The sequence below is a fragment of the Carcharodon carcharias genome, chromosome 21 (genome assembly GCF_017639515.1).
Source record: "Carcharodon carcharias isolate sCarCar2 chromosome 21, sCarCar2.pri, whole genome shotgun sequence".
Taxonomy (NCBI): domain Eukaryota; kingdom Metazoa; phylum Chordata; class Chondrichthyes; order Lamniformes; family Lamnidae; genus Carcharodon; species Carcharodon carcharias.
In genome coordinates, this window is record NC_054487.1 from 37775353 (window position 1) to 37798520 (window position 23168).

At 42.2% G+C, this 23168-nt stretch overlaps 1 protein-coding gene across 7 annotated transcripts in view; it reads right to left on the minus strand.

The window, feature by feature from the left end:
* cadps2 (Ca++-dependent secretion activator 2) overlaps positions 1 to 23168 on the minus strand; it is an 829148-nt gene that overhangs the window by 108171 nt on the left and 697809 nt on the right. For 5 of the 7 annotated variants that reach the window (XM_041216037.1, XM_041216036.1, XM_041216035.1 and 2 more), the window contains 2 exons: positions 17504 to 17645; positions 6076 to 6195 (listed from right to left, as the gene is read on the minus strand). In XM_041216037.1, coding sequence (XP_041071971.1) covers positions 6076 to 6195; positions 17504 to 17645 — 262 coding nt within the window. The remainder of the gene's footprint in view (positions 1 to 6075; positions 6196 to 17503; positions 17646 to 23168) is intronic. The other 2 variants (XM_041216039.1, XM_041216038.1) reach the window with 1 other exon arrangement.

The window sequence follows — 23168 nt, forward strand, 5'->3', positions numbered from 1 at the left end:
CATCCCGCCATAGGATGAGGTTTCATGAAAAATGCAAAGTCCGCCTGGCAGGTTCACCTGTCCACCAACTGTAAGGTTGGACGGACATGAAATATTGGAGACAAGTATAACTTTTAATTGCCACTTAATTGTCGGTGGGTATGCTTCCGACTTTTGTGCACGCCCACGACCCAAATATCGTGCGAGCATGGGATGACATCGGGATGCTCGCCCGATGTCTTCTCGTACAATTTCGCATCCGATCGGGTCAGGCGTGCGCCCGCATGTTGACTTAAAAATTCTGCCCATTGATGCCAACGGTAATTAACCCTTTTAGTACTCACTTCCAGCAGAGACGTTTGAGACTTTCTACTAAAATGTGGGGGTTCCATCTTGCCAGTAGCAGGTTTGGAACACTGGGCTGGTGACAGGGTACTCATAGTACCAGCCCTTGATTTTTCTCAAGAGGTATCCAAATTGGCCTTTTCTAATTAGCCTGTTGATTCTTGCGTGATTAAAAGCAGACTTTTGAGCACTTGCTTCTTTCTTTCTACTTTTAGCATCATAGGGCAGATTTTCATGGCCCCATTGCAGCAGGGACGGGACTGGAAAATGCAGCGGCTGCCCAAAACTCCATTGACTTCGGTGGGACTGGAAAAACCTGCCAGTAGGAGGGGCTGTAAAATTCCACCCATATGCTCTGAGTCCACTGATGCAAAATGCAGGCAAGTTCCCCATTTTAATATTTTATTGTTTTTTTTCTATGCTTCCCACCAAACCTTCTCACTGCTCTTCCTTGTTGCCACTGCCAACAACCATGTTGCCATCCTCCTCGACTTTTTGGGGCTCCTGACGACCTTGTAATAGATATTTGACTCAAATAATATTAGGCCCAAGCTGATGTGAATATTTTTTGTCTCACCTCAGAGTCCCTGCAGTTAGAGTTTCAGAAAGTGAATAATTCCTGTGTCATTGTAAATTAGTTGGAGAGGACGTGTTTCCTCCAGTGGGAGATTCAAGAAAAAGAGCCTTAAAATCAGGGCTAGGTGATGACAGGGAACACTTCTTCACACAAAGGGTAGCAGAAATCTGGAACACCTCCAAAAACCTGTTCAGACAAGGCCCAAGTGAAAATTTCAAAACTGAGATTTTTTTAGGTTAAGGGAATTAAGGGAAACAAAATCAAGGCGAGTAAATAGATTTAAAGTATAGATCAGTCATGATTTAATTGAATGGTAGAACAAGCTTGAGAATCTGAATGGCTTCTGCTGTTCGTACACTCCACACAGCTTACTGATACAGAAAATTAATATTTGAATCTAATATATCCTTAATATTGACTATATAATTACATTGTAATGAACACTGGCCCACTAAGTGGATGAAACTGGGCATCGACACACGACAGAAATGATCAATATGGAATGTCTCAAAAGTTTAATAATCTAAAATCCTGAGTATGACTATTTATCTATCGCATTGTCAGTGCTGGGTTAATATAAATGTGAGTACATCTTTGCTGCTCAGTAAATCTTTTATTCCCAATCCAAAAGATAGATTAGACCATAATAATTGTAACAGTAAACAGATGATAGTTACAGTTACTGGATGGTAATTAAAAACAATTAACAGTGACACAGAAATTAGTGAGCTTTCTGAAACTCCAGCAGTAGTGACTCCAAGTTGAGACAAAACATTCACTTCAGCTTGATTCTGATATTCTTTGAGTCTGAAAATTACTGCAAGTGATGTTCTCATATGAACACTTGATGCATTCATATCAAATTCCTGTTTCTGTTATTTTAATAGACGCATTAGCCCACTTATTTTCAATGAATATGTTCAAATAATGGACCATGGAATTTGATACCACAACATTAAATCTGCATACAATTATGTCATTTACAGTGATTTCCAGTCTATAAAGCTTAAATGACCTCTGCAGAGGAACTCTGATGGAATCACCATTGCTTTATTTAATGGACTTTGGTTGATCAATCATCGTGAAACAATCCTTTACAACACAACTCTCTTTAACAACCCACAAAGTGTCACACATTTAGAGTGACAATCACTCATTTTTCTTTATATATGTAGCCTAATTTAATAAAAAACAAAAACAGAATTACCTGGAAAAACTCAGCAGGTCTGGCAGCATCGGCGGAGAAGAAAAGAGTTGACGTTTCGAGTCCTCATGACCCTTCGACAGAATTAGCCTAATTTAATGTCTATTCCTCTTGAAAATTAACAGAGGTCCACATATATAAACACACCTGCAAGCTATGTTGCCACTGTTATCATAAACCTTGCTCCTAATGTTTTCTGGAAGTCTATTATCTCATGTTCAGAATTTTTCCCTTTTAACAGCTTTTGGTTATGAATAAACATGTATTCATCATGTCCAATATTTTTGGTAAATAACACAATGAGACTGTCTGGAAAACTAAGATTAAGTGCAGATAACAATCCTTTATTCTAAAAACTTCAAATTTTAAAAGCAGCTCTCCATATCATCTTAAAGGGACCTGTGCCAAATTGCATACACGTGGGAAATGGCAAAAGGAGAGGAACACGCATGGGTTCTATTCTGTAACTGGGGACTGTGAACTAATTAGCGCATTGAGTTTTTAACCTCATACTTTAATTAGCTCTTTGTCCTCTATGTCAGCATGCAACCTTTGTGTTGACAAACATATTAAGAGTTTGCCCAACTTTAGTAGGCTTATAAACCAATGCTCATTGTGAAAACAATGGAAAACTAAATCTCCTAAACTGAACTGAAACCCATTCAGAAAGGGATCAGCTAAATACAAGTGCTAGCTACACAGATCCAGATTTGTGTAATGAAATATGGAGCAATCAATTTCTGAGCAAAGACGGCGTGCAAAGAGGACAAAAGACACATACCAAACATATGCACACACATTCAGAGTCATGTTGTTCTTCACAGTGAAAGACGGATACCTGATACTTCTACCTGGCAGACAGTACAGATATCGTATGGCAGCAGGTGATTGGCAGTCAGTATGACATAGATATATGAATTTCTTTAATTTATACTGTAACTATCATTAAAACATTTGGGGTTGTTTTAAGATAATTTAATTTGTGGACTAAGTAAGAATCGCCCCTTTAATGTTGCTAGGTTTTGAAGTCTGGTCTACAGGAATCACGCCAATAAATCAGTGAGCAGGCCGTCAAATTGTTTGAAACTACTGCATTATGCATGTTACTGGCTCTGAGTGATGGCAACTTCTAATTGCAAGCAATCCACAGTTTTGATGAGTTATCAACTGTACAGGAAGTGTTTGCAACAACTAAATTCCCCCTCGTAATTATATCAAACATCTGTACAGAAGGGCATCAAGCCAACAGGATTACATGCTTTCAACTCACAGATCATATTCCCCTTTATAAATACCAGCAAGATATTGATTGTTTAATTCCACATTGCTCTCTTGACTGTGGCATAAATATTTGCACCATATTAGCACAATATTTCAAAAGTTAATGTTGACCACCTGCCAATTGATTTGAAAGCCTTTGCTTCAATTTCATTGAACCAAAAGCTTAAATATGACAAGAACACCCATTTCATTTGTTGGTCGGGGCTTGAACCTGCACAAGAAGCAACACTAAAAGTCGGAATAAAACACCAAAATTGTCAAGATTGCCTATTTAAATTAGGTTAAAGAGGATAGCCATGTCACTTAGATTCTTTTCATACATGACTTTCTATAATTTGATATGACATTTTTGAGTGGACCATTTCTTGTAAATATTTTTCTATTATACAGCAGAATCTTGTGGTCTCCCGTGGTGAGTTTGGTGGCTCCATCATTCAAAGGCACTCAGTGCTTGATCAAAGGACCCGGCATCAGGATGGGGAGAACCATGGAAAGCTACTTCCTGCTCTTGCTGAAGACTCCCTTACCACTAGGACCCCCACTTTGCCAACATTCTCCTGTGCCTGGGTCTCCCCTCTATCTGGGGACTTAGTTGTAAACTGGTAGCAGCCACCACTTCTCTGGTGGAACTGTTGAGTGGAGAAGAGCTGCCCACCTCTGATAGGCTAGCAGCTCCACAGGGCACAACTTTCACTCCTGGGGTCCTTGATCCCAGGGAGTCCCGGCACTAGCCTGTCAGGTGCTTGAGTGGCACAAGATGGGGAGGGCCTTCTCAAAATAAAGGAGTCTTGCTGGCTCTTCAGCTGGCAGGTGAGGGTCCTGTCACATCCACAAGATTCCGTTTACAGTTACAAATAAGCACAGTACATGCTGATGTGGTAGGCACTGTTTAGTTAGCAATTATTAAAAATAACATGTTTCTTTGGATGACATTTGCAGTGTACAAAATAGTAATACTATTTAGTTTACCTGTGTAGTTAATCTATATAGTAATCTTTTCATCATTGTTATTTCTTTCCATTGATATTAACATTTGATTTCACTTTTTTCCTTTACTTTCTTTTCTTTCCATTTTCTTGATTCACATTTCTTATCTCTCAGGGTTTAACATTTAACATTCTTATTGTTATCACATTTTTTTACTCTAGATATTTTTCTCAACTCTATTTTTTCAGCCTATGTGTGTAGGTGATTTCTCTCTCCCTATGAAATTTTGGGAGTAACATTGACATACAAACATACAAACTTACAAATTAGGAGCATGAGTAGGCCATTCGGCCCCTTGAGCCTGCTCCATCATTCAATAAGAATGAATAAGGCTGATCTGAATGTAACCTCAATCCCACATTCCTGCCTATGCCCGTTAAGCTTTCACCCCTTTGTTAGCTCTGCCTTAAAAATATTCAAAGACTCTGCTTCCACCGCCTTTTGAGGCAGAGAGTTCCAAAAACTCTCAACCCTCAGAGAAAAAATTCTCCTCCTCTCTGTCTTAAACGAGCGACCCCTTATTTTTAAACAGTGACCCTTAGTTCTAAATTTTCCCACAAGAGGAAACATCCTCTCCACATCCACCCTGTCACACCCCTCAGGATCTTAAAGGTTTCAATTAAGTCACCTCCTACTCCAATGGATAAAAGCCTTACCTGCCCAGCCTTTCTTCATACCACCCGTTTCAGGTATTGTGCAACCATTTACTGCCTAAATCAGCTCAGAAGGGAGGCTGATTAGATTTGAAAATTGGTTTCTAAATCTGTTGTAGGATACTTATTATAATTGCCATAGCGATGCCGATGAAGCCATGTACATGCATGCCAGTCCCATTGCTCAAAGCATTGAAAGACCTAGCTTTCAAGGGACTACTCAGGGCTAACCATTTTGTTTTTTTGGATTAGAAAGAGCAGGAGTTTCTCCTCTGGGCCCACAAAATTGGCGCATTGCCACTTCCTGCCCTGGCATCCACTCCCCACAACAGGCCTTCTCTTTCGGCCAATTCTCCACCTCCAGAAGCCAATAAGTTGCGCCTGTTTGCCCCCCACAGTTCACTGACAAAATGCTAATGAGGCCAAAACACGAGAGTGGTTCATCCTCCCAAGTGGAGGAATCTCAGGTGCACCTTTATTATTGTGCCTGTTCGCCACCCAGGCCAAAAGCCTCCCATTATTTATAAAAGTAGAGTAACCTCATGTCAGTGACATAAGTCTGAGGGTAGAATGGAACATTTTAATTACTGCTTTACTTTTACAGGATAAAGTACTGATTGTGACACAAAATCATAGCCTCTGTCCCCTGTGATGATACCCATTTTCTTACGATATACAGGATGGATACGTCAAGAACCATCCTTAAACTGAAAGTGAGTCTTGACTTTCAATGTTCCTCTGTACAAAGACTTTAATAACATAATGATGAATTATTTAGATTCAGTATGAAATGGGAATGTTTAGACCATTATGTTTCAAATATTTGTTTCTATTTACAGCAGTTTCTGCATGCACAGGCTCCTCTATAAACAACCAACAATCCCTTGTAGACATCTGAACGCTCATGAACTAAGATGCACAGACAACAATGACAGGTTATTAACTTGTATCATGCCTGCAACCAAACACACACATTAAGCACATGCGCAAGTGCACATTGCATGCAGACTTCACAAGCAAGCGGCTACACAATTCTGCAGTATACACACGTGGAATCATATAAAGAGGCCATCCAAGATGGTGGAGAAAAGCTAGGCATTTGTGGAAGATTAAGAGGCAGACTTGGGACTTTTGGTAGGCTCACATTAGCGAGATTATTGGTGAGGTTCCTGCGGAATAAAGAATCATGAGAACATCAGTGGAATCAAACTGCCAGAGTTAAGTGAAAAAAAAAAGCAGTTCATTCAATGCAAAGGGGAAGGAGTGTGTTCCAACTCAAGCAAACAGGTTGACTTTCAGTTCATAATAAATTGACTCACAAAGATCAGCTGGATTTGCTAAGCATCTAGATTACAGAATAACCTTTTAGAAGAAGATACAAAGATTAGCAAAAGTCACCACTTTATGAAACCAACATTAGAGGTGATAACATTTAAGACAGATTTGAAACGATAAATGGTCCACAGTATGAAGGTAATTCAGTGAAATTGCTGATGATCTATATGATCACACATTGTTGTATGTCCAAGAATATATCATTCACAAATTTTCACATCAGTCCCTCAGTCAGCTATTGTTTAGAATTATTCTGAGATATAAGTATAGCAGACCTTATCTGATACATCTCCATTTAGAATTACAAAAGGCATTATTGGATATTTTAGCTAATGTTTTCTCCCCCTCCTCAATTTTCTCAGTTTTGTCCCAACGACTTACAGACCTGCTCAACGAGGAAATCTGCAAAGTCCTGGTTTATGGTAATAGATTTCTCCAAAATTCAGTTTCAATCTTCCCAGCTTTTCTAAGATTGAATTCCATACAGCAAGGTATGGTGACGACATTCAAATTATTAATTCTCCTGCAGAATGAGGTTGTTGAATTTTCAGGTTCTGTCGGCAAAATCATGTTATTCTTCATGGGAACTGATCCACTGAGTGATTCTATGGATTGAACAAATAATGTACCTTCCAATTTCAAGCTGTGCATTCGTACAAGATAGAGTTCCACATACACACTGCTGAACTGTAACTCTTCAGCTGTCCTGGCCTCTTCCTGGGGATGCAGTTTGACAGATTTAAGTAGAGCACCCATTTGTCAGTTAGATCCAAACTGCCATTGTTTCATGGCCACCAGCCACACTATATAAAACAATGAACACACATGCCTAGCAGCTGCTTGGTATTTGTTGACAAAGAACTCAAGGCATTCCAAAGTACTTCACTTTCAATAAATTATTTTTGAAGCTCAGTTACTGTTGTGATGCTGGTAAACATGGCAACTCATTTGCCCAAAAGATCCCACAGGCAGAAAATGGATGACGAGTTAATCTGTTCTGGTAGTGTTGGATAAAGGACAGACAACACTGGGGGCTGAATTTTCTGGCTCGCTGTGGGGGGAGGGGAGGGTGTGGAACGGGAGCGCGGGTGGGCACAAATTCGATCGCCACCTGTGATCGGGTCCGTGCTGCCATTTTATGTGGGCGGGCTGATTAAGGCCCACCCAGGGTGAATTGCAGCCCCTGGGGACAGCGGGAGTGGGCGGGCGGCGACGGGACTGCAATAACTGTTGGCGACCCGGTGGCCTGTTTTAAAAACCTGCTGCAGCCTTTCCAAGGCTGTGAATCATGGCCAGTGAAAGGGCTTCCCAGGGCGCTGCTGGTGACCAGGCCAGGCAGGAGGGTAGGGCAGGGGGTCACTGTGTCCCTCGTTTTTCCGATGATTGCCTTGCTGCCCTCCTCAAGGATGTGGCAGCATGGTGAGATGTCCAGGTACCCCAGGAGAGGAGGAGGAGGCCAAATGCGCCTGGGAAGAGGTGGCGGAGGTGGTGAGCTCCCGCAATGTGTTGCTGTTCACCTGGATCCAGTGTCACAAGCACTTCAATGATTTGTTGCGCACAGGAAGGGTGAGTACCATGCTGGCATTGGTCACTTAACCCAGCAGGTAGGCTTTCCCCCAGGCGACCCCCCGCCCCCCACCCCCAACCCCCCCACCAAGTCTGAGTGTAGCGACTGCATTGAATCATGGACAGCATGTGTCCTTCACTGATGGGTCAGCAGAAACTGTCCATGCCGAGGTCATCCTGAGAGGGTGGTGAAGAGATGGGATTTGCCCCTGCAGCAAGTGGTACACTGTGACCCACATTACTACTCTGGGGGCAACCTGGAGGAGCTGCATGTAGGTGAGAGCTGGAACTCCAGGACATGTCAAAGTCAGGCTGATGACATGCTGGGAGGGGAGCTTTAATGTGGCGTTGGCACCGAACGATCTGCTACCCTCTGCACGCCACGTGCTTGTGCCTCCTTGCTATGGAAGGTTAGATCATGTGGTGCCTGATGTGATGGAGGTGGCATGTGGCCAAGGAGGTGGGGGCATGGGACAGGCCTGGCATCTTTGTGTGAGTGTTTGGCAGCAGTGGGGTGAGGAGACACTGGAGCCCTGCAATGTCCCACTCTGGTGGGTGTGGGCCGTCCGCGAAGAGATTCCAGTTACAATTAGCACGAATCAATGCTGCTCTCTCTTTTTCAGAAGAAGGATGAACGTAATGCCATTGAGCGGGGTGAGGACTGGTGGAGGGCCGGCACAGTTAGCGATTCTCAGCCATGTCGAGCAGGAGGCCCTAGATTTGGAGAGGCTCCATGCGCCCAGGTCCACCAGTGTCGGTGAGGTTAGGGTGCCACGGGCAGGTATGTTTGCCCAGCATTGAGGTCACCATTGTTCTCCCAGCAACCACAGCAGTGCTGAATGTTCAGTGATTGAAGTTTGCAACATGGCTTGACCACTGCTTATGGAAGGATGAGTGCATTATGATCCGAGGACAGGAATACACATTGACATTGTCTCCACGTTAACTGATCCAATGTCCTTGTTCTTCCATTCAGCATCAGTGGAGCAGGGCCAGGAGGAGGAGCAGCAGGGGCCCCCTCTCACACCTGAGGACCCTGAAGTCTCACCAGCATCACACCATCTCTGCCAGGCAGGCAATAGTGCAGATACTAACACCTCGGTGGGAATTAGACCATTGGCTAGTGTCCTGGGGCACAGCGGTGAGGGCACTTCATAGTCGCTGGAGGAGCTGGCGGAGATAGAGAGTGCCCAGGGCACCAGCAGTCAGAGGACTGCAAGGACCAGGCACATGCTCAGTTGGTGCCCGATGATGTGTCTCTGGAGTCGTCCGCCATGCAGCAAGAGCAGGAAATGCAGGGTATGCGGGAGCATCTTGGGGAGATACATGAAGCTATGCTTGGCTTGGTGTCCGTGATGGAAGATTCTGCCTGAAATATTGCTAAAGCAATGAGCCTCATGTCCGAGCGCCATACATCCTCCATGGAGGGAGTGGCGACTCTCGTGGAGAGGCTCCTCCAGAAGAGCCATCAGGGCTTCCTGGGGATGCGCTTGGACCAGCAAGCCCTCACATCGACACTGACCTCAGCTGGTCAGTACGGGGGATGGTCTGGCACCAAGTTTCCCAGCTTGGAGCCCATCCATCTACGGTGAGCAGGGAGATCCGAAGTGACCTCACGTTGGCGCAGCAGCTGCCTGTCGTCTCTGCCGGCTCCTCTCAGGGTGCTCCGGATGAGGGCAGCAGCTCCACCACCCCTCTGCCAGTGACCGTTGTATCTGGTGAGGCTGTGACGACTGGGGAGATGCCAGCTGTGGAACTGGCCATTCCGTCCCAGGCGGGGCCAAGACAGGCTCCACGGTCCAGAGGACGCCCGCCAAGGTCATCGTGGTCAACATGACAGCACAGTGAGCAGGCAGTCACAGATGCCACTCCAAGCAATGGGGCAGCACCAAGACGTAGCACCCGAAAACATAAACATAAGGCACCTTAGACACACCGCGGGTTTATCACTGGTGTTTTTGTGTTGGCCCGCAATGAGGTTTTTATGAGTTGGTCTGATTTTTAACACATTTTTTATTTTGTTTCATTAAGTTTCTTTGTTGGCAAAAATAAATTCAGACATGTCACCATGGCTGAGGGTGCCTCTTTTGTTCTGCAGGTGGATGGTTTCCAATAATGTAACGGTGCTTTGTGAGACATTCAGCTTTATTAACAAGGCCCTTAGTTAATATTCCTAACCAGGCAGATTTTGCACTTAGGTCTCGAATATGGAGCATACAGGCCAGGCTTATCCTGGAGATCCATATGTGGTGTGCTAGCTGAAGGTTCGTTGGATTAAAGCCTCCCAGGCATCCCTGCCTCCCTGGAGTATGCCCAGGACAGCATCTACGCCCTCAGCATTTCCCTGTGCGTGCTCATTCTCAGACTCACAGCTGGACTCATCGTATGCAGCCACAGCCAATGCGTCTACATCTTCATCGTCCACTGTGTCCCCCCTTTCCAGCACAAGATTGTGGAGAGCGCAACATGTAACCACTATCAGAAAGACACGATCTGGGGGGTATTGGAGTGCACGCCCCCGAGCGGTCCAGGCATCGGAAGAGCATCTTGAAAAGACCAATGGCTCTCTCCATCACAGCCCTTGTGGAGGCGTGGCTCCTATTGTACCGCTGCTCAGCTTTTGTTCTTGAATGGCGGAGAGAGGTCATGAGCCACCTTCTGAGGGGATAGCCCATGTCACCCAGTAGCCAACCATCAAGCTGGGCTAGAGCACTAAAGAACCCTGGAACCTGGGAGTGTCTGAAGATGTAGGCATCGTGGGAGCTGCCTGGGTACCTTGCACAGACTTGCAGAATCTGCATCCTGTGACCACACACTATCTGCACGTTCATGGAGTGGAAGCCCTTCCTGTTGACGAAGGCACCGGGCTCACCTGCTGGCAACTTGATGGCCACATGTGTACAGCCTATTGCAACCTGGACACGGGGGAAGACAACAATGGCTGCGAAGCCTCTGGCTCGCTATGTCTGGCTTGCCTGGTCCCAGCGGTAGTGGATAAAAGTTAATGCACGCCTGAACAAAGCGTCTGTCATCTGCTTGACACAAGTGTGGACAGCTGATTGGGAGACACCGCAAAGATCACCCACCGACCTCTGGAAGGAGCCAGAGGCATAGAAGTTGAGGGCAGCTGTGACCTTCAGAGCCACTAGCATGAGGTATACACCCACACAGTTAGCGGAGATCTCAGGCCCAATCATCTGACAGATATATTGACTGTCACCTTTGAGAGACGGTGCCTCCTTCGGCACTGCACCTCAGTCATATTGAGGTAGCTGCTTCGCTGCCTGTATACCCTGGCAGCAGGATAGTGGCGTCTTCTGCGGCCCCTTCCATCTTGGACTACTTCTTGGCCCTGCGCCCCTTGTGCCTGCGCCTGACTTCCCAAAGGTGGTTCCCCTGGAGGCTGCATGTGCACTCCTGGCCTCCTTCCCCTTCTAACCCTCCCTTTCTCCTCAGAGGAGGTGCCTCCAGTGGACAGCTCAGCTCCCATTCCCAGGCTAAGGGAAGGCTTCCTGAAACCTGCAGGCCCAAAAAAGATTCCTCACTGCAGAGTGTTGACCTGTAGGTTGAGAGTCCAGACCAAGCAGCTGGTATGCATTTTGAAGTATTGCAGATCACACAGACAAGTATCAGAAACTTTGAAACATCAATATTTAACTGAGCACACTCGTGACCCCACTGACACCTCTTATTCCACCCGTAGATGAGATTTATACAAATGTGTCCTACTGCCTGCCCATTGCGCCCATGCACCGACCCGAAGATTGCACGGCTGCCAAAAAATCACAGTCGATTGGAGCGTCAAGGGCCTTAAGTGGCCCGTTAATTAATGGCGGGCACGCATCAGAAAGCATTGCACGCCCACGCAACTAAATATCAGGAAAATTCTGCCTATGAGGAGTTCTTGTTCTCCTTGCCATGGAATCTTTGACATCTATCTGAACAGGAAGTTGCAGACATTGCTTTAATGTCACCCAAAATGCAGCATTTTCATCAATACAGCAAACTGGAAACCAGAGTAGATTAGGAGCTCAAGTTCAGGAGCTGCCTAGAACCTATGGATCTTTGATTTGGATGTAAAAATGTTCCCAACTGAGCTAAAATGTTTACATTTAAACCTTTAGACAGACTTAATGAGGCAATTGGTTGTGAAAAATATACTTGGGCAATAGAGCTCACTAAATTTCTTCTAGGTTTTGAAATTGCACTGTTTACTACAAGGTTCATATGAAATTTTGTCTGCCTTTGATCTGATAGCAATTACAGAGATGTGGCTGCAGGATGACAAAGATTGAGTCCTTAATATTGAGGGGTACATGACATTTAAGAAGAAAAGAAAGCTAGGTAAAGGCAGAGGAGTAGCACCTGTTAACCAAAGAGGGCATCGGTGCAATAGTTAGAGATGGCCTTGGTTCAGGAGATCAGGATGTAGAGTGGGTTTGGGTGGAGGTGAGGAATGGTAGGGGAAAAAAGTCATTAGTGGGAGTGGTCTACAGGCCCCCTAACAGTAGCCACAGTGTAGGACAAAGTATTCAAGAGAAAATATTGTGTGCTTGTGATAAAGGGATGGCAATTTTCATGGGTGATTTTAATTTACACATAAACTGGAAAAATCAGTTTGGCAGCAGTAGCCTGGATGATGAGTTCTTAGAATGCTTTCAAGATAGTTCCTTAGAGCAGAATGTTCTGAAATCAACTAGAGAGCAGGTTATATTAGACTTGGTATTGTGTAATATGACAGGATTAATTAATGACCTCAGATTAAAGGCATCCCTAGGTAGCAGCGACCACAATATGATTGAACTTTACATCCAGTTTGAAAGGGAGAAGACTGGTTCTAAGACTAGTATCTTAAACTTAAATAAGGGCAACAATGTGGGGATGAAAGTTGAGCTAGCTGAAGTGAACTAGGAAACTAGGCTAGAGGATAGGTCAATAGAGAAGCAGTGGCAGACATTTAAGGGGATATTTCAGAGTATTCAGAATTAGTACATTCTTACTATAAAGAAAAATTCTAAAGGGCATCATCCGTGGTTAACTAAAGAAGTTAAGGATAGCATCAAACTTAAGGAAAAAGCATAAAACTCAGCAAAGATGAGTAACAGGACAGATTATTGGGCAGAATATAAAGAACAGCAGAGAATGGCTAAAAGGCTAATGAAAAGAAAGATATCAGAGTATGAGAGGAAGCTAGCTAGAAATGTAAGAGCAGATAGCAAAAGTTTCTACAGGTACTTAAAAAGGAAAAGAATAAGTAAAGCGAGTGTTGGTCCTCTAGAGAGTGACAGTGGGGAGTTAATAGTAAATATTAAGGAAATGGCGGAAGAAATGAACAAAGATTTAGCTTCTGTGTTCACTATAGAGGATACAAAAAATATTCCAATAATAGCTGCAAATCAGGAGATGAACGGGAGAAAAGAACTTGGTGAAACTGAATTCACTAGGGAAATTGTACTGAGCAAATTGATGGAGCTGCAGGCTGGCAAGTCTCTGGGTCCTGATGGACTACATCCTAGGGTCTTAAAAGAGGTGGCGAATGAGGTAGTCGATGCGCTGGTGTTAATTTTCCAAAATTCGCTAGATTCTGGAAAGGTTCCATCAGACTGGAAAGTAGCAAATATAACCTTTCTATTCAAGAAGGGAGGGAAGTAGAAAAAAGGAAACTATAGGCCAGTTAGCTTGACATCTATCATGGGGAAGTTATTAGAGTCGATCATTAAGGAGGTTATAGCAGGGCACTTAGAAGAGCTCAAGGCAATCAGGAACAGTCAGCATGGTTTTGTGAAAGGAAACTCATGTTGAGCCAATTTATTGGAGTTTTTTGAAGGTGTAACATGTGCAATGGATAAAGGGGAGCCTGTAGACGTACTGTACTTGGATGTCCAGAAGGCATTTGATAAGTTTCCATATCAAAGATTATTATGGAAAATAAAATTACATGGTGTAGTGGATAATATATTAGCATGGATAGAAGATTGGCTGGCTGCCAGAAAGCAGAGAGTATGCAAAAATGGATCTTTTTCTGATTGGCAGGATGTGACGAGTGGAGTCCCACAGGGGTCTGTGCTGAAGCCTCAACTTTTTACTATTTACATCAATGACTTAGATGAGGGGAGTGGAGACATAGTAGCTAAATTTGCAGATGACACCGAGATAGGTAGGAAAGTATGTTGTGAAGAGGACATGAGGAGGTTGCAGATGGATATAGATAGGTTTGAGTGAGTGGGGAAAGATCTGGCAAATAGAGTATAATGTGGGAAAATGTGAAGTTGTTCACTTTGGCAGGAAGAACAAAAAGGCAGAGTATTACTTAAATGGACGACAGCTGCATAATTCCGAGGTGCAGAAGGATCTAGGTGTTCTAGTACATGAGTCACAAAAATTTAGTATGCAGGTACCGCAAGTAATTAAGAAAACCAATGGAATGCTACCCTTTATTATGAGAGGGATTGAACATAAAAGTAAGGATGTTATGCTTCAGTTATACAGGGCATTGGTGAGATCGCACGTCGAATACTGTGTGTAGTTTTGGCTCCTTGTTTAAGGAAGGATGAAATGCATTGGAGGCGGGTCAAAGGAGATTTACTAGATTGATACCTGGAATGAGTGGTTTGTCCTATGAGGAAAGGTTGGTCAGGCTGGGCTTGTTTCCACTGGAGTTTAGAAGGGTGAGGGGTGATTTGATTGAAGTATACAAGATCCTGAACGGACTTGACAAGGTAGACGTCGAAAGGATGTTTCCTCTTGTGGGTGAGTCCAGAACTAGGGGGCACTGTTTTAAAGTTAGGGGTCACTCTTTTAGGACAGAGATGAGGAGAATCTTTTTCTTTGAGGGTTGTGAGACTTTGGAACTCCCTGCCGCAGAAGGTGGTGGAGGCGGGGCCATTGAATATTTTTAAGGCAGAGGTAGACAGATTCTTATTAGGCAAGGGAATCAAAGGTTATCGGGGTTACATGGGAATGTAGAAATCGGAATACAAGATCAGCCATGATCTTATTGAATGGCGGAGCAGGCTGGAGGGGCAGAATGGTCTACTCTTGTTCCTATTTCTTATGTTCTTATGTCACAAATATTTTAATCATTAAAAACAAAAATGTTAAGTGTCTCCACTATAACATCACTGTGATAGCCTAGGTCCTAATTTCAAGGCAACAATGATTGAAGAACTAAATAGGAAAAACATAATGGTTATTTGGTGCAGGTATCAATTTTGCCCAATCTAGGATGACATTTCAGTAGCCCATTGAGGGTATGCTGCATTGAAAAATATGCTGTCTTTGATTCATGGTGCCAAGGTTGAATAATATGTTCCATCAGCTACAACACCAGCTAAAATACCCTAGGCCAATGTTCCAATCTGTCCACTTTTCATAGATGCAAGGTATGATTCAGTATCAGAGAAATTATTCCTTTAAAATGAACCTTAAACCCAACAAAACAGGATACTTTGTCTCATTATGTGAACTGCTACACAAATTGATTAGATGGGTTAACAGGTAATGTGAGCAGTATGTAAACATATCAACCTTGGCAATATCACTAGAATAGACCATTTACACATTATAGTTCATACAAAATGAAAGCACGTTTCAAAAAACGTATGTTAGTAATTTTGGTCAGAAACTTCTCTAAAGACTCATTAAAATGATAACAGCAAATATTGTACAAGAAAATATTAATATTCACTCAATCCGGGCTTTGTAATCTTAAACTTCTATTTTTCTTTCTTCATGCTAAAGAGAAGGAACAGGCAAATCAGGTATTGCAACAAACAAAGGATATATTTTCCAATGAGTAGTGGATGTAGTATATTTGAATTTTCAGAAGGCATCCAATATGTTGTTACATGAAAGGTGGTTGCACAAGATAATGGCTCATAGGGGTGGGGGTAATTTAATCACATGCATAGAGCATTGGTTAAAGGATAGAAAAAAGTGAGTCAGGATCATTTTCAGATTGGCACACTGTTTGTGACTAGGGAGGTGCTTCAAGGAACAGTGCTTGCACCTCAATAGTTTACAATCTTTATCAATTAATTTGATGATGACTCCAAATGTAATTCATCCAAGTTTACTGACATTACAAATCTAAGTGGAAATGTGATTTGTGAGAAGGACATAAGAAATCTGCAAAGACATAGAGGTAAGTTAAGTAAATGGGCAAGAAGGTGTCAGATGGAGTATAATGTGGGGAAACGTAAAGCTTTTCACTTTTGTTAGAATAGAAAATCAGATTTTTTTTTAAACCGAGAGAGACTCAGTATTCTTATACAGAAATCACAGAAAGATAACACACAGGTAATTAGGAAGGCAAATATGTATGTTGACTTTATTGTAGGGGGGTTGGCATGCAACAGTAAAGGAGTCATGCTGGCAGCCGTATGTACCATCTACAAGATGCACTGTAGCAACTCACCAAAGCTCTTTCAACAGCACCTTCAAACTCGCGACCTCTACCACTTGGAAGGACAAGGGCAGCAGATGCATAGGAATACCACCACCTGCAAGTTCCCCTCCAAGTCACACACCATCCTGATTTGGAACTGTTTTGCTGTCCCTTCACTGTTACTGGATCTAAATCCTGGAACTCCCTTCCTAACAGCACAGTGGGTGTTTCTACAACACATGGACTGTGGCAGTTCAAGAAGGCAGCTCACCCCCACCTTCTCAAGGGCAATTAGGGATGTGCAATAAATGCTGGCCTAGCCAGCGACGCCCACATCCCATGAGTGAATACAAAACAAAATTGCTACAATTGTACAGGGCTTTGATGAGACCATACCAAGAGTACTGTTTACAATTTTGGTCTCCTAACAAAAGGAAGGATACACTTGCCTTTGAGATTGTGCAACAAGGTTCACTGGACTAATTCTTGAATGAGAGGCTTGTCCTATGAGAAGAGATTGAGTAAACTTGGCCTATATCTTTGCTTTTAGAAGAATGAGAGGTGATTTCATTGAAACATATGAGATTCTGAGAGGGTTTGCCAAGGTGAATGCTGAGAGGATATTTCCCTTTCTGGGCCTTGCAGGAATAGTCTAAGGATAATGAGGTCGCTTTTTAGGACTGACACAAGGAGAAATTTCTACACTCAGCATTGTGAATCTTTAGAATTCTCTAACCCAGAGGGCTGTGGTTGCTCAGTCATTGAATATATTCAAGGCTGAGACAATAGGTTTTTGGACTAAGGGAATCAAGGGATATGGGGAGGGGGCAGGAATGTGGAGTTGATGTTAAAGATCAGCCACAATCAAATTGAATGCGAAGCAGGCTCAAGGGGCTCCATGGTTCTTATTTCTTATGTGACTTTGATTTGTGTTCTTCCAGTATGTGAACAGCTCTTCTGGCCCCTCTTGCAAGTTCTCTAATGTAATTCACAGGTCGTTCTTGCAGGAACACAATAGGCAGTGAGCTGCAACAGGTGTGTCAAGTCACCATTCTACATTTGGCTTAGACCCACCCTCAAGTTGACACCATGTACAAGCACTTACACGGTTAAAGCTAACTCTGCATCAACAAACAGGTTTCACTGGAAAAAAGAAACTGTTATGAAGGGAAGCATCTTGAAGCACTTACTTCACAGGTTGCCATGTTTCTTGTTCAAAGCTTTTATGAATAGATTGAGCAATCGCTGACTCCATCAGGTCAATGTAACGGACCACCAGAGGAACAAAGAATTCTTGCAAATGTTTGTGATATTTTCCATTGCACAATTGAGCTTTGAAAGAAGAGCAAGCTACATTAATTACATTGCAAATTTATGAATCGACCTTTTAAATACAAATGCATTATTCCAATGTATAGAAATATAAGGAAAACAGCTTAATTATATTTGGAATGAAAATCAGGGAAGCTGCTCAGGCATGAATTAGAACCAAAACACTTTTCAGATAAGGATGTCCAACAGATGTCTATACCTTGTCTGTGATTTAAGATGCCAAGCTCATATATCTATCCAATTTTATGAGCATTCAGCAAGGGGCAAGGGTGCTGCTTAAACAAAGAAACATTTTCACAATAGATTATTCTATTACAGTAGAGCACTCCCACCCATACCCCACACAGCCCTGCTTTCGTGCCAATGTCTAAAAAATCTGCACAACAACGGACAGTTCATTGCGTGTTCAAAGGTCTCATAGCTTCCCAGTTGTCTTCCCAATGATAAATTTATTAATCACATGCACTAAGAACAGGGATCACAGCTCCCACCTGGTGAGCCTTTTAGGTACATGAGGGAGAAAGGTACAGAAAGGTTTGTTGATAGGGTGAGATGATATTAGCAGACTGTGGGGACGATTGTGTTGAGCATAAACACAAGCATAGACTTGTTGGGTATAATGACCTCTTGCTATGCTGAAAATTCTACGTAATCCTATGAATGCTTAAAATGTGCTTAAATCAAATTCTTCTCTCCACTTCATTAGTGGATGGTTGAATCAGGTTAGCGCTTTTATTAAACAGCAAAGAATTTGAAAGAAGCATATTAAACATTTGGGCAATTATATCACTGACAGTAATTTCCAGGCTTTTGTCTCATCTCCCTAGCTCCAGGTTATTTTCTTTTCTTTTTACACATCACATCAGCATTTTTAATCAGTCGGCCCGACTACCTTCTACATACACATTTTGCAATGCTGTGTGAGGAATGTTTTACACCTTAGCTGTGTGTGGCCCCAGAGAGCTAGTGACAATCACATTTGCTGTTTCTCTCTGCAAGAAGCATAAAGGACTCTTCACTTGTTTTACTCCTATCGTTTACTGTGCTCTTGTTTGATATTTCAATATGCTCTTTTTGATCCTGGCAAATGGGTAGTTTGTCTCTTTGCCCCCTCTGAACATGTATTTTCCCCCCATATTATTTATCCACTTACTCAGTCTATTTTTTCTGTCAATTTATTTCCTTCTGTAGAATGGGTTTGAAGAATTTAAAAATTGCCACAATTCATCATCAGGGACAATATTTTTTTTCTTTCCATCTGAATATTAATTTAAACAGATTACAAATGGAACCATTTTCCTGCATTCAGTTTTGGCCATCAAGTCACAAGAAAGATTTATTAGTCATGAAAGGGATGCAGCATAGATTCACCACGTTACCTCAGCTTAAATTTTGAGCACATGTGCATAAAATTATCTTGTATTCCCTTGAGTCGAGAAGGTTGAGGGGTGATCTAATCAAGGTATTTAAACTGATGAAAAGAATTTGATAGGATAGATTTAGGGAAACTATTTCCTCTGGTGGGGGAATCTAGAACAAGGAATAAAAAAGGTTTAAAATTAGAGCTACGTTATTTAGAAGCGAAACCAGAGAGCAATTCTTCACCAAAGTTAGTGGAATTCTGGATAGACAGATACTGACAAAAGGTTAGGCTGAGATTTATCAAGTCTTGAAAATTAAAAATGATACAAATTGGCATAATCCTGGTAGTGCAACAGTAAATGAATTAAGACACAATGAAAAGGCTAACTTGGATATATTAACTACATTTATAAGGCCATTTCTTATATTCATACCGTGACCAGCTTTCTGTCATTATCATAATGCCGATTATATCATGCTTACTGATGTTTTCATTAAGTAATTCAAAACTTTGATTCATGATCATCAGAAGTTTAGGGGAAAAAAAACAGACTTAGCTACAGACCTGGTGATGCGGCTGTGAAGGTTAGGGATATGTGGCTACACAAAAGATAACCCGTACAGTCCCCAAACCTCCTCAGGTGTTACTTTCCATTTCTAAACGCACTGGCAGTAAAAGCACACCACCTCATTGTTACAAAAACAAGGCTGTTTCTGCAAAAGCACACTGTATGTGCTTTGTGTGTTTCAGTGAGCATTACTGTCATTACTGTTGCCATTGCCACCCACTGAGACACTATGACTGCTGCACTGCCTTCACAGTTGCTCTAACTAGTTATCACATCCCTCAAGACTGGGCAAAACAAGATCTTGCGTAGAGTAGGCACACTTTATTTTCTACACAGATGTTACTTGCACTGCGTGAAGGCAAACGAGGAGTCCATTTCCAATCTGCTCCGACTGATTTAAACACCTTGGTTTCAGTCATTCCTTCTGTTTCCCTGGCAGCATATTAGAGCAAAATGTGCAGCTGAATCTTATCGAATTGACAATCAACCAGCCAGTGACCTTGTGCACAGTGTTGTCTAAAGGTGTTTGTGCTGATCACTGTGCCTATTTTGGGGCAATGGTCACTTCCACTGGCACACTTGGACTGGGGATTTGGTCTCTGTTCGCACACTTTCAGATAGACAGCCACAGAGAGCAGCTACCTGGATTTCCAAAACTGACGCCAACAGCAGACTTGCCTTCTTGTGGGACTTCTGCAGCTGGTTGCACTTTTATGATCTAAATGCATCTAATCTGTATATTTACCTTTTTAGTTTTTGTGAATGATGTACGATGATATATAAAAAGTAAGTTCTGTATGATTTTATATGTCATTCTTCTGTCAGTTATATAAAATGCTAGTGTTTTGTGACTGTATATGCACCATGACTCATGCAGAAGGTATTAAATCTTTAAAAAAAAATCAGAATCTCAGACTGGATGTAGGGGGTTTTACATAATCATCTCCTCAAGTAGCAACCTACTAAATTCAAACATTTTTGGCCTCACTTACAAATCTCTTCAGGGATTAATTGGAAACTAACCCTATATTCTCCTCCACTCCTTTGTCCCAGCCCTTACCATTTGTCCATAATAGTCTGGTTTCCAATGCCCTGCTATGCCACTCTGCTTCATGCCACTCCGCTCCTTGCAATTTCTTGCCACATCACTATTGGCGGTAGAGATTTTAGATGTCTCAGTCTGATTTCCTGATACCTGTTTCTCAAACCTTCCACCTTTCTACTATCTCCCTTGCTTGAAAAGCTTTCTGCAGAACTATCTCGCAAACCTTGCTTTTGATCACCTCTCATAACTTTTTTATTCTCATTGGCATCTGTTTCTTCTCAGATGCACACTGCCTATTTGGAACAATGCATGAGCAGACACTGATGCCAAATATGTACTTATATTGCCTGCCGGATGTCCCTCACCTTTCAACAGGGCCTGTCTATGTACCATATCTCTTCTTTGGTCTCCAATCCATTTTTGAAAGCTCTGATCCACATATCGTGGAAAAAAAATATCAGTTGTTCTTGAATCGTTCACCGCCATGACACCAACTATTCTGGCCACTCATCCCCACGATGCACCCACGCGCCAGTCCTGCCATGCAAAATCAGCTAATCTGGCATTACCTTTGGGAGCATTGTACCAGTGTGCCGAGAAAGTCCACATTTGTAAATTCATAATTACAACTAATTACGTTCCCAACCTTTGTCATTATAACACGATCTAAAAAATAGTGGGTTAGAACCACTGCCGATTCACATTGCATTGGTAGAAGGTTTAGCATGTTGCATAGATGGACTGAATATCGGTGATTTATTCCCATTCATCAATCAGCACTTCTTCAGATCCCAAATATGTGAATATCATGCGTCACATGCAGAAGCATCCAATCTTGTAAAGAGCGCTGCCAACATTTTCTATCAGTTACAATTATTCAATCTTTGTTGAAAAGCTTTGCTGATATGGCAGGCCTGCTCCCCATGATTTCCCATCCATTATGAAGTAATAGATGGAAAACCTTACAGAGCATACCTGTGATTTCCTGATACACATTCCCAGCAGGCAAGGCTTCCTGCCAGGAACATGGAATCATTAAATGGGCTTCATTATGTTGCACTAAATCTTATTTTTAAAAAATGAAGCTGAAATAAACCCATAAAATTTTATCAGTTTATTAAATAAAAGAACTTTGTGGAGATCAATTAAAATCACGTCTTTCACAATTGCAATTATTTGCACAATGGAAGGCAATATTGTATGGTGTATTAATGTAATACAGGTAAATAAAGATAAACAAATACATGCATGTGCGCACTCATGTATTATGCACATGTTAGACATACTGTGGAAGTATTTTCAAAGACTGTTACAACCACAAAATATAAGGATGTAGTGTATGATGACCAAGAACAGAGTAGTTAGATATAAGCAGGAAGTGATGAAATTAATCTTAGCAATTATTGAACCAAGATAATTTTGTAGCATTCTTCTAATGCAGGTTCATGGGGCTGAATTTTCCTCTCCTAATGCTGATCAAACCTGTGGCAGGAGGAGGACCATGCAGTTGGCAAGAAGGGCCTCAATTCTATAATTAGAAGGTGATTCCCACCACCTGTCTTTTTCTCCAAGTTGGAAATATGGCAGCTCACTTAAAATGACATCGGGTTCATTATTTAAATTCCTGCTCCAAATACAACTTTCCCCTTATCATTGTGGAGGCGGATAGTTCCTGAAGGCAGTGGGAACCACACCAATAAAGTCAGTTTGTGAAACATGCAGAGCGGAGTTGGGAAGCTTTTGACAGGTGAGTTTAAAAGCTCTTGCCAACTTCAACTGTCGTAATTAGAACAAGTTAAATATGTTATTAATGCAGTGATTGATCATAGGGCTTTGTCCTTAAAAGGTAAGTCCATTAAATTGACTAGCACTGTGTAAGACTTCAGTTGAATTAGAATATTTTATCCATGGATAAAGTCTTATTCTGCATTCAACAGCATGGAGAATCAGATATTAATACATCATGGGACCCTGTGGTTGATTTTGCCATTGATTTAATGTCTGAGCCTTTGAAGCACTCTTCCAGTATCTACTAGGTACAGAACCAATGAGCGATATAATAACACTGGCAAGTCTTTGAAATGTTAATAATTTTTTAAAAATCACACTTTTAAAATCCCCATTAAAAAAATTGTCCCTCTTAAAAGCTTATAAAACTGTCAATCAAACACAGGCATTCATACTCCCATTGAAAAACATCTCCCAAACTTGTTTAAATAAAACATTGGAAAACCACTTCAAAGAAATATAAAATTTTCCCAAGCTCATAAAACTGTCAATCAAGCAAAGCTTGCAGTCCCCTTTGCAGATCTGTAAACAATCCTCCCACCAGAGCTGAATGCTGTGGTAAGTCTTAGAGCTGAACCCTGCTTTCATAATTAGATGATCATATTTAAAAAGGGGCCTCAAGTTAGAACAGGAAAGTTATCGACCCATTAACCAGCTTTTAGTAATGAACAAGTTGCTGGAAGGAAACATTAAATTATTGACTACTTTGGCTTTGTTTTACCATATACTCTTCTGTTTCTCAGAATATACATGGCTTCC